The 13104-nt window shown below is 35.9% G+C and overlaps 1 protein-coding gene across 1 annotated transcript; it reads right to left on the bottom strand.

Annotated features, from left to right (window-relative positions):
• Positions 1-2859: 2859 nt before the first annotated feature.
• On the bottom strand, positions 2860-11339 carry rabgef1l (RAB guanine nucleotide exchange factor (GEF) 1, like). The gene is made up of 9 exons (XM_051130060.1): positions 11151-11339; positions 10444-10628; positions 10232-10368; positions 8571-8746; positions 8332-8416; positions 7540-7672; positions 7381-7472; positions 4842-5098; positions 2860-4584 (listed from the first exon to the last, which is right to left on the bottom strand). The coding sequence occupies exons 2-9, from the start codon at positions 10620-10622 to the stop codon at positions 4168-4170; spliced, it is 1476 nt and encodes a 491-aa protein (XP_050986017.1). The 5' UTR covers positions 10623-10628; positions 11151-11339; the 3' UTR covers positions 2860-4167.
• Positions 11340-13104: the final 1765 nt, after the last annotated feature.

Genomic DNA, 13104 nt, shown 5'->3' with positions numbered 1-13104 from the left:
ATAATAATTAAATATATTAACCACTTACATTATGAGGTCCACACAGGCCTCAGGTCCAGGTCCAGAATTCTCATTTTGCAAGTACACTATATGTCTCAGCATCTTGTTTCCCAAACTGATTTAACGTGTATGTTAGAAGGTTAAGAAAGCGGCAACCAAGTGTTGCCGTTCCCTTTTATATGTAGCTGGGTGTTTCATCTTTCGAAACAATGACCTGCCCAGACAGAGTCACCAACGGGGAGTGTTCACAAAGTGTTCAGTTCATCAGATATAAAACATTTAATGTTCCACAGAGCAAAATGAATTGGTTTGTATTATGAAATGAGAAACAGCGAGAAACTGTACATACACCGTGCTGAATATGCAAAATGTTAATTATTTTACCAAAATAAGAGGGATCATACAAAATGCATGTCATTTTTTCATTTAGTACTTACCTGAATAAGATATTTCACATAAAAAAAAATGTTTACATATAGTCCATAAAAGAAAATAATAGTTGAATTTATGAAAATGATCCAGTTCAAAAGTTTACATACACTTGATTCTTAATACTGTGTTGTTTCCTGAATTATCCAGAGCTGTTTTTTTTTTTTGTTTAGTGATAGTTGTTTGTGAGTCCCTTGTTTGTCCTGAACAGTTAAACTGCTGCTGCTCTTCAGAAAATTCCTTCAGGACCCACTAATACTGTGATTTTTCAGCATTTTTGTGTATTTGATCCCTTTCTAACAATGACTGTATGGTTTTGAGATCACACTGAGGACAACTGAGGGACTCATACGCAACTATTACACCTATGAGAGAGAGAGAAAAAAAGAAGAACCAGTACAACAAAGAAATTCTGCTTTTAGCACATACATTAAATGCATAAGAAAACGTGAAGTAGACAGGTGTGGCCTACACTGTGTAACAATGACTCACCCTCATGAATGCTGGGATAATTGTCCAAAGGTAAGACGCTGTTGATCTTCTCACACTTTCATTAGAAACTTCATTAGAGAAATAGTTACCAGTAGAAACGCATTACCAATGAGATCACCATGATATTGTTCTGCCATGTTCCTTTATAACCTGAAACGTAAACTTGAACGTCCCATGAGTTTTCCATTCTATATCTTTTATAATCGCTTGAGCTGTTAATCACTTTTCAGTGTGAGGTTATTGACTAAGTTGTGCACTCTAGTCAAAACGCCTGCTGTCTTCACTGCTTAGGGAATCTTGTTTACATCATTTGCACTGTATTATAATTAAAGTGTTCATAAGAATGCATAAGTCAAGACGCAATGACAAAATGAGTGCATCCGTGTGCTCAAAAGACAATACTATGATTGGCTACAATCCTCAGCACTGCAAGCTTTTATGCAATGGGAGCAGATCTAAATATAATGCTTTAACTTTTCATGGTTACACTAACAGTTTTTTATAAGATTTTTAATGTTTTTAAAGAAGACTCTTCTGCTCTTCTACTGAGTAGAGCAAAAACAGTAAAATTGTTAAATAGTTTTAGTATTTAAAATAACTGCTTTCTATTTGAGTAGAAATAGAAAGCAGGAGTACTCTGTTTTAAATATTGATAAAAATAAAAATGATAATGAAAAATGATAATAAAAGTCACTTGAACAGCAAATCAGCATATTAGAATGATTTCTGAAGGATCATGTGACACTGAAGACTGGGGTAATGATGCTGAAAATTCAGCTTCGATCACAGGAATATTAATATATTAACATTTAAAAATATATTCAAATAGAAAGCAGATATTTAAAACTTCCAAAATGTAGTTTAAATGCAACTTCAAAGGGCTCTAAACGATCCCAGCTGAGGAAGAAGGGTCTTATCTACCAAAACGATCAGACATTTTTAAAATAAATTGACAATTTATATACTTTTAACCTGAAACGCTCATCTTGTTTGTCAATTCATTTAGAAAATGACCAATTGTTTCGCTAGATAAGACCTTCCTCTCTTGGGATCGTTTAGAGCCATTTGAAGCTGCATTTAAACTGCATTTTGGAAGTTCAAAATTGGGGCACCATATCAGTCCACTATATGGAGAACAAAAAACAATTTCTTATCGACTCAAGAAAGAAAGACACAAATATCTTGGATGACAAGGGGGTGAGTACATTATCTGTAAATTTTTGTTTTGGACTTCAAATTTGTGGACTTCTCCTTTAAAGGAGAAATGCCTCTTTAAAACAGCCTTTTTATTTCTCCATTCGATATATTAAGATATATTTGGTGTTTTGGTGCTGATGTAAGAATGGTATCTAAATGTCAGACCTGTCAATTTAACAGTAACTTACCAAGTTTAACGTGTGAAAGTGGCTAATGTCTTCATCCAGTTCATCCACATTTTAGTCAGTCTGATCACTGGTAGACAGTACTACATACTAGATCAAAATGTTTTGAGCTTGTCCATTTTCAACTGTTTGGAGGTGGCTGAAAATGAGATGGCCAATGATAGAGCAAACACATGTGCTCTAATAGGTCTGAACAGCTGCAGAAGACACACTGTCTACTGACCTGTCAATCAAACACTGCACTCAAACAAAGGGTTAAACTCTGCTACTTACGTGAAGAGTTAAACAAACTGGCACAACTAGAGAAGCACATTAATACACACAAGACTTCTTCAGTCTGTCAGATATTAAAAGCTCTTCTGAAGTTCAGTTATTACAGGTACTTCACTAAAATAACTTGAAAATGTGCTCCAAAAAAGAAAAAAAATTACATCTGTGTTTTGAGTGTGTGTTTTTCTTTTTCTTTATTTTTTATGCCTTTTTTAACCAAAATTAATCTTTAGACTTTAAGATTGGGGCTGGAGATAAAATTAGACACAATTTTTCTTTTCCTTCGGTAGATCATTTTATTTATGTCTGTTTAAATAGCATATTTCCGGCTTCATACCCAGATCATTCAGATGACTAAATGAGGTTACAAACTGTCTGTAACAGGATACCACATACCACAGCAAAACTGTAACTTTGCATGCATAAGCAATATTTTTCATAGAACAAAGGGTCAAAAGGTATGTTTAAAATAATTAACTCACTAAATCATAAAATGTTTTTTTTTTTTTTCATACTGTAACAACATTTCTCGAAAGTTACATATACAGAAAATAAATATTTGGTTATAAATTTTTAAATAGTACCATGTTAAAGATTCATTTTTTGTACGAGTAAATTGTTTACTAATGCGCTGGTGTTCATTAAACCACACCTGGGATTCAAGCTTTGCCTGTAGCATAACTACTGTTCATCACAGCATGCCTTAACAAATCCTAGCATAACAATGACCACAGTAAAGTTCACTTCACACCAGATTCTCAGTTATACTAAAAGGGTAGTTACATTAATCTAACCCACACCAGTTTCGTCCTTGTTATTAATCCTTCATTCAAAAGACCACAAATGCTGAAAATAACGGCCAGAAAACTTGGATGCAGAGATCCAAAGTCAGGAAAAACTGAAATAAATTATATATACTAATAAGTTATGCATTCTCAAACTTCAGTGACCTGCATAAAGAAATAAAATCAGTGCAAGAAACAATAGATTTAAACAAATTATAACTTACACCCACCGTCTGTCTAAATTCACACTCTTCTTGTCCTATTTAAAGTGAACGGAAAATTTTAAAAGGAGGTCAGGAAGAGAATCAATACATCTATATTTCATGATAACATTCCCACGCCATATTTCACCCCAAAATTAATAGAAATTATGCCTATTTTTGAGATTTTTTTTGATGATATTTAGAACAACATAAAACATTTCTCTTTTTCTTTGTGGTTCTCATTCTCAGTAGTGATTCTCATTAATGCAATACAATTTTTAACATTGATATTTACACAAATGAAACGCGGTACAGCCAATACCACCGTCACGTATAAATACTTAATATCAAGTGTTATTATTTTTTTCACAACACCTCAAAAAATCATAATGGTCCTATAACTAGACTTCAAATTCTCTTCTTATTATTTGTTTTTATTTTGGAGTAAAATATAAACGGGACATGACTGCTGATCACCCTATAAAGAGCTGAAGTGTGAATTGTGTTCAGTCCCATTACAGGTACAGAGACCACCACTAACCTGCAGAGAGAACCGTGGGAACGAATCACCAGTTGTTGTTAGTCTGTGCCTAGTTAAGATGGGAGCTATCCTGCAAACTTCTGCGGCTGTAACGGAGGAGGCAGACTGTCGCCGCCTACGTTATCCGAGTCAATAGTGAATGTGGTAGAGGTTTGTGTCCGTATGGGAGGCCCTTCCAAAATGCCCAGTACTGAGAGTTCCTGGCCATCCCTCCATTCGATGAGGTCCGTTTCCAGAGGCCGCGTCTCCTCTGCTCTCCGCTCCTGTCGAACCCCTGCTCCTGACACCAGATCCGTCCTTTGGTCCACCTGTGGGGCAGCCGTGCAGCGCTCCTCTCTGAAGCCGTTCTGTGAGCTGTGGCCAGATGAAATGGCTTTGGGACCCGACGGAGACGACGCACCAGACATGTAGAGCTCAAAGTCTTCATGACTCAGGTTCAGCGACTGCGCATCAAGCTTCTCGATGAACGCCACGGCACAGCACTGCAACAGGAACAAGTTTGGAGATGAGTGCCTGAGCAGAGACCATCTTACGGATGCAGGTTAACCAAACGCCTTTAAACCATATAATTCCCATAATTTGAAAGCACTTTAGGGCTTTTCACACTGTGCTTAATCCCAGGTTATTGTTGCTAACCCAGTTTTCCTTTTACACAGAGTTAACCATTTCAAGTGTGAAAAGCCCTTTTGTATTTTTAGTAATAACACACCATCAGAATGAGGTGAAGGTGAATTCTTACTAGGTTAGTGAAGTAATAGCCGTCCTCTCCAGTCATGAGGCGGCTGGGGTTGCAGTAGCGGGTGATGTACTGGATGTTGGAGTGCAATCGGGGCGGATTGGCCTTCAGCACGATATAGACGAGAGTGGGCAGAAAGTCATCTGCTGAGGCGGCAGCTTTCTTACTGCCCTGGATGGCGGTCATGATGTGTTTACTACACCTGGTGACACACGCCAACTTATCCTTAGGAACCCTTTTAGAGTCCAAGTCGATCAGGTCTATTAAAAAAAAAATTAAAACTTTAAAACATTTACATCAGTGCATGATCTTTTAGCAACAAAATGCTTGATATCATAAACTTTTATCAAAGCATTAAGCATTTCTCTGAATCTTAAATGACCTTAAAGGAGGAGTTCACTTTCAGAACAAAGATTTACAGATTTAAAAAATGTACCCTTTGTCATCCAAGATGTCTTTCTTTCTTCAGTTGATTATGAAAAATTATGTTTTTCAAGAAAAACATTTCAGGATTTCTCTCCATATAGAGGACTTCTATGGTGCCCGTGTGTTTGAACTTCCAAAATGCAGTTTAGGGGCTGTTTACACAACGTTTTCTGCCAAAAATAGGACGCTTTTTATGCGTTTTGCCTGTTCTTTACATGACAACAGCATTTTGGGGGCTGAAACGCATCATTTTGAAAACAGGTTTCAAAGAGTAAGTTTTGAAAATGTTTCCATGTAAACACCCAGCACAAGAAACTCTGAGAACAGTGACGTCATGTGCACATAGTACGTGTTAGGTATGTAGACATTCACAGTACGTATCGATTTTAAAGGCAAGCACGAACAAACAGCAAGCTAACTACTGGCCTGGCATCCGTAATACAGTGTTTTTGGCAGTTTTCGCGGATATGTGTAATGCGAATCATGTTAAAAACGCTGTTGTGTATACGTGAAACCTTTTTAAAATACAGGGGGGAAAAAATCAGTTTTTGAGTGCATCGTTGTCGTGCAAGCATACCCATAAATGCAGCTTCAAAGGGCTCTAAACGATCCCAGCCGAGGAAGAAGGGTCTTATCTAGCATAACGATCGTCATTTTCAGCGATCTGGGAAAACTCATCAAATGTCACGCTGGGATGTGTTCGGGAAATTTAAAAAATATGTCAGAAAGAATGTCAGTCTTGTGTCAAAATTAAGTTTTCATTAAATTACTACTCTTGTTATAAATTATTATTTTTATTCTATAACATCTTGTCCATCATCTCTGAAAATATCTTGGCAAAATGTACTTGTTTTGCAGCAAGCAGAAATGATTGTCTTTCTCTTAAAAACGCGCTGCAGAGTCGCTTTCCCTTAACACCACAAAAACAGTTAACCTATCAAAATACACCACATAACATGTTTAATAAAGGTGTATCAATGCACATTCCCTGCCAGTCCAGTGTCAACTATGGCATGCAAAGTTTTTATTTATTTATTTATTTTTAAATATTGTGAGATGGCAGCACGCAAGTGAACAACTCAGTCTGAAGTTGCTGCTCAATTAAACAATCTTACTTGTCCCAATCTGCTCAATCTTGGTGATGTCAGTGCTTTAAACAATGGACTGTTTCACATCCAGAGATCTTCATCCAAGGATCGGATGAAGTTAGTAAAGAGGAGGAGTCTGATGACAGCCTGTTATATGCAGTGCGCAAACAGTTGTGCTGCACTCGCTTTTACTATTCGTGCTATCTAAACATACAAGGGGTGATCAAAAGTTCAAGATAAACAACGGAAAACTGTCCTCTTCAGGGTAAATTTGTTTGTGTAATGATGTAGTATAGCACTGCTGACAGACAGCTCTCGTTAAACCCGGCTGTTTTGGACAAAATGAAAATTTTGGAAAGTTTTGGAAAGGGCTTGAAAGGGCCCAGCTTTCACATGGTATCAAAACCTAAAAAAGGTAAAATTTCACCATGTGTTGGGTTTTCTTAGATCGCATCACATTTATTGTGATTTTTTTTAGAAAATAACTGTTTCGTTAGATAAGACCCTTCTTCCTCGACTGGGATCGTTTAAAGTCCTTTGAAGCTGCATTTAAACTACATTTTGGAAGTTCAACTCGGGTCACCATTAAAGTCCACTATATGGAGAACATTCCTGAAATGTTTTCCTCAAAAAACATAATTTCTTTACGACTGAAGAAAGAAAGACATGAACATCTTGGATGACAAGGGGATGCGTAAATTATCAGTTCCTTTTTTTTTTTTTAAGTGTTTGAATAGAAAGTGTTTAGTTTGAGAATATTATGAATATTGTGAATATTTTCTGGCTTTTTTTACTGATTTACAAATATATTTAATTTATTAACGTAATTTAGCCATTGCTTTAATGTTTTGAATACTGTAGCAACGTGTGTGCATATGGATTTCTGTATGACAGCTGCAAATGTGTCTCACCAAATCAGATAGCAGCACCAATACTGTCTGTTTTATGCAGCAAGTTTTCTACCAAGTTCACTGTAAATCTGCTTATCTTAGCATTGAGTGTATAATGGTGCACACATGTGTCTATACCTGTTATGGCTCTCTCCACACTGTCTGATACTTTAGGGATCTGCTCGTCTACTGGAGCACACAGCATCGCAATGGACACCCAGTGCAAAGACCTAAAATGCACACAAAGTGTTAGACACATTTTCAACTCACTTGACTTGGCAAACACTTTCAACACACCTGATTCTCTTCTGGATGGCTAAATCTTTCTTCTCATCATCTGTGTGATCAGGGCAGAAGAGCTGCTCATATAGACGACCCATCACATACCGCTCCACCTCATCCATCACTGTCTCCATCAAATCTGGAGAGCCTGACACACATTTATACACAACCGTCAGAGATGTGGCAAAGAATCTGTTATGATATCACTGGCATGTATCAATAGCGAGAATGGTGTATGCGATTCATTCAGACAAAGTCCCATCCACATGCATAACAATCTATACTATTGCATATTGTCACATCACCTGTTAAATTAATTTAGCAGCTATACACTGCAAAAAAAGGCTTATCTTACTTAGTACTTTTGTCTTGTTTCTAGTCAAAATATCTAATAATTCTTAAGTTAAGATGCATTTAAATGCAGTAAAATATTCTTAAAACAGTATTTTCCTTACCCCACTGGCAGATAATTTTACTTATTTTAAGCAAACTGCACTTAATTTAGTTTTTTCCCCCTGTAAACAACACTAAATATCATGTCATTTTGCTTGTCTAGTAAATGCATCTTAATATAGGAATTTTTAGATATTTTGACTAGAAACAAAACAAGCACTGTTTTGCATTTCTATAACGCTACTAATCAAATAAGCAAGTTTGTAATTGATGGCACAGTTATTAACTAGGGGAATCAAAAATGGCACTTCATTACAAAAGGTGGCCCCTTAAAATAGGTAATTAAATAAATCTTAAAATAAAGGCTCTCTGGTTTATTATTTTTATGAAAACAGCAAACTTTGCATGTTGTACCTTTTAAGTTGGCTTGTAGGTATTCTGACATGTTTTGATAGAAATCCTGCACAGAATCTGTGAAATTTTCACCACCTACAGCCACCTACAGCACAATCAGAAAGAAAAAAACACTTTAGATATTTATTTTTAACAAAACTTGCTTGCAAATTGTGATCTGATACAAGATTCTTCTTTTATGGCTTCCAAAGCATGAATGCTGGAAAACATCAGCATATTTGTTTTTTTTTTTTTTTTACCTTTTTGTGTGCAATATTTTCAACGAAGGCATGGCACTGTTTAAAAATGTCATATCCAGGTCTCTGGAAGGTCTTCAGGAAGTCAATGAAGTGTTGTGTAACATGGTCACATTCTGCGCTGGGCTGTCGGCTGAGGGACGTGCTCTGGCTCACAGACGTCTTTGGAGCTCCTGCATCTGCATGAGAACAAGAGCGAGATGATCATGTGTTCTCAAAGTCACATGACTTAAAGTCCTGGAATTGCAGAAATTCTCTATTTTTTTTTTCTGAGGCTGGGCTTAAACAAGACACGAGCCTGTGCAATTAGCCATTATAATAGGACTCTGCATTATACCCAGAAAAGACTAAAACTTGCATTTCACTGCATTCGCATTTTCAATGCGTTTTCCATTTCTTTCTAAATGAACTCTATTCACACTCAGGTCCCATAATTGAGCTCATCGTGCAATGTAAACTTACAACATTTATATGCGTGTGTTTATTGCTTACTTTAAACATAAATATACTATTAAGAATAGCAGTATTCTTAATAGTATATTTTTGTTTAAAAGTAAATAATAAACTCACACATGTAAATGTTGTAAGTTTACATTGTAAGATAAGCTCAACCGACAGCATTTGTAACATAATAACCAGAGAAAATCATCATGCTTTAATCAGTGCCAAACAAAAATCATGGTTACAATATAATTAAACTTTGTGAGGTGATAAATGTTAAAATAAACACTGTTTTTCGAAGTTTCACAAGACTTGTCTGTGTAATGTGCAATATATCTGCTGTCATGAGCATGGACAACTATTAAACCCAATAACTTTCACACGAAGCACTTTGGAAAAAAAATACTAAATAAAAATGAAAGAAAGAAAGAAAGAAAGAGGCCCAGCATACTTGCATTGCAAGTATATTACTCTAAACATGACCTTTAGAGACTGAGGAACAAGTGCAGATTATTCTCTATGTAAATGATTGTTTGCAAACACTGTACAAAGATATTTAGGCAGGGTTTCTGCAGGTTTTAAAGGTAAATGTTAAACTTTTTAAGTCCAAGAAAAGAAAATGCAAGAAAATGTAAATGCCTTAGGAGGAAACAAAGAGTTATATTAGCAACACAGTAAAGATTTCAATACAATTACTTCTTAATTTGTTATAAAAATCTTCACAGCATGATGTTTGTTCTCAGCATTTTTTAATTGTTTTTAGCATAAATATATCTTAAGTCAATTCTTAAATCAACATGCATTACTTGAGAAGCAAAATAACATAAGATACGTTTTCTGAGAAACTGATCAAAATGGAGTCAGTGGAAAAACATGTTTTCATTCCTCATTGACTGATATTTGTTCTTGTTTTAAGCATAAACTCCCCTAATTTAAAAAAAAAAAAAAAAATCAACAAACAAGACTTATTTTGCTTTTTATTTTCCAGTTTAGACAGCCTTTGCAGTGCACACAACATTAAATGTCATGGAAGTGCAAATTAAGACTTTTTAAGACCTTTTTAAAACACTCAAAAACCCTGTTAGGGATGGCACTCACAAATAAATTCTTCAGAGCTGAGCATTACCAGAAAAAAAGAAAAGCATATGTTCAAAGGTTCAAAGTCCAGGTTTCCATGCCCAAATGAAGCCTATGTGTACTGCACTGTTATCTCATCGTTGTACCTCTCCTTGCGGGTGTTTTGGGAGCGGAGGTAAAAAGCCTCTTCACCATGGGCACGCTGTTTGTTTTGGAGGAGGCTGTTTGTGAACGCACCTCCTCACGGCTGCTTGCATACGCCACTTCCTCCTCTCTTTGTAACCTGACAGACACACAGCACCACAGGAGAGTGAAATAATGCAGTCAATTCAGCATCATTCATCTTTCAGACTCTCACCTCTCGGCCAGTGCCCTGTCGTCCTCTATCTGCTTGGCTCTGGTGCACTGGTTCTCCTCTCGCCAGCATTTGGAGCAGAGGCCCTGCCAGACGGCGTTACCGTAGAAACCGCATCCTCTCTTACACATCAGGTCAGACTGCTGGACGCTGATGCCCCTGCGTGCCACCTGAGGGTTCATCCTTCACTGAAACAAACAGACTTACATCAACAACCTCACAAAAGCCAAATCGAACTGACTAATCATGGCAAGCTGCATTATAAATATTTAGCAGCTAATACAGACATTTGAATGAATTTCTCCAGACAGATCTGTCAGTGAGTGCTGGTAAATGATCCAGAGGATGCTGCCATTTACACAGTTCAGTGACACTTGAAAAATAATAATATTAATAACAATAATTCTTATTGTTATTATTATTAAGCTTTAAAACAAACTTCTCTTGCAAGTTGAGTCGCGTCAAATGCACAAAAACCATGGTAAGTACATAAGAAGTCACACAGGACCACGGTATATTATTAGCCTACCATAATCCCATCTGTATATCATAAAAATATAATAACGCGATTCCAGAAAACGCTCGTGTACTCACAGCGAACAACAAAGCTGAATTAACAGAAATATCAAGTGTAATTGCACACGTTTAACAAATAAGTTCATAAACAAGGTCTTTAAAGTGCTAATAATGACAATAGTGTTCTAGCTTACGTGTCAAACTTGTTGTACAGATGCAAATACTGAAAACAGTTTTGGACGGATATGTTTTACACTCCCCGAAGAGCTTGAAAGATCACGAATAACCAGTTTCCGCTCCTCATTGATGTTTTGATTAAATTTATTTGTTGTTGACGGAAATCCTTTTACCACCGGTAGCGATGTCAACGTATGCGACGCTTTTCCTGCGCGCCAGTCGTCAAAATAAAAGTCCAAAATACAATTAAAAGTCCATCTACGCATATGCTGTAAAATATTGTCCACCTTATTTTGCAACTATAGATAAATGACTACAGGATTTGGCCTGTCCAAATATTCACACTTTCAGAGATATCAAGTGTATGGCTCTCCCGTGTCTGATAAAAGCCAAACAATGATTAACTTACCCTCATTATTAGACAGACAGACAGACAGAAAACTTTTGGTAAAACTTTTATTTTCTTTATTTTATTTTATTTTATTTTATTTAATAAATAATACATTTTTACTTATATATGTTGACATAATAAATATTAACATATACAAGTGTTCCTATTGGCCAGAGTTGAAATGCAGCACTCATTTTGTCCTGTGAAAGGCTGACTGACCAGCTACAAGAGAAACTCAGATGTTTGTTTATCCCGTTTTAAATAAGGGCCGCTGTGCCAAGAATGTTTCCATTAAGTAATTTAGTTAATATGGTAGCGTTTCTATTATGCGTTCATATGGTAGGTAGTCAAAAAAAAGTCAAAATACTAAATTAAATTTTGTTATATTCCTTGAATAAAGTTAATCATTGAGAAAATTACACCTACTTCAGAATAAATAATAAGTGCATAAAAAGGTCTGATTGATCAATTACGTGAGACATTCGTTTTATTAAGTTGTTCTGATTTATTTTTAACAACTCTTCTGATATTCATGTTTATTTCATGCTGTAACCAGTAGAAAAGAGAAAAAGATGATTGATTCACATGCTGCTTGAACTAAAGTGATCTCACACTGCATTAAAAGGCGGAAAACACATTTATTGTTTGTATTTCTTGAAAAAATTGACAAAATTTAAAGGCTATGATCTGTTTAAGTTTAGAAAACATTTATTTTAAACTTTAATCTTATTTTATTATTCCATATTATTTATTGTTTACAAAACACTTATTGCGATTATTGGGTGGCTGGCGTGTTACAAATAATGAATAGACTTGAAAACGTTAAATATTATCTCAAAGCACTTATGCTGTCAATAAAACAGCTTATGAATAGTCATGTCATGTGATTTACCTTAGAAAAGACAACAGTAAGAAGCTCTGGAGCCAGCATTGACCTATAATGTTTGGAGGGCCATACAAATGTGGGCTGACTTGCTACACCACTGATTTCCATATCGTTGAACATAGGCCTATCATTGGACTACAGTCCACAGCAGCTCAGTCCATGGATGATTTGTTTTTACATTCTGTCTATTATATTTTTAAGTTTTTGTGAACATGCACTGAAGTGATCAGATGCTGCATCACATCTTGCTGTATTTGAATCATGAGTTTGAAGTGTTTAAATCAGGGCTGTTCAACCCTGTTCCTGGAGAACGACCTTCCTGCAGAGTTCAACTCCAGCGCTGATCAAACACACCTGAACCAAATAATTAGGATTTGAAGAAGCACTTGATAATTACAGACAGGTGTGTTTGATTAGGGTTGGAGCTAAACTCTGCAGGAAGGTCCATCTCCAGGAACAGGGTTGGGCACCCCTGGTTTAAATCAAGACAACAACAACACAAGAATCATTCAGTTTCAGCTCTGAGTTTATTGCATTTCATCTTCATATTGTAAACTTGTAAAGGATAAAATACACAATTTCTGTATTTATTATTTGAATATGCTTTGCATACATTTTTCGAAAATGTTATTGATTGTTAAATGTTAAAATTAAAAATAAAATAATGAATAGACTTGAAAACATTAAATATTAT

Source organism: Labeo rohita, chromosome 15 (assembly GCF_022985175.1).
Source record: "Labeo rohita strain BAU-BD-2019 chromosome 15, IGBB_LRoh.1.0, whole genome shotgun sequence".
Lineage (NCBI taxonomy): Eukaryota > Metazoa > Chordata > Actinopteri > Cypriniformes > Cyprinidae > Labeo > Labeo rohita.
The sequence above is the reverse complement of the archived record's forward strand: the minus strand, read 5'-3'. Positions and strand labels throughout refer to the sequence as shown.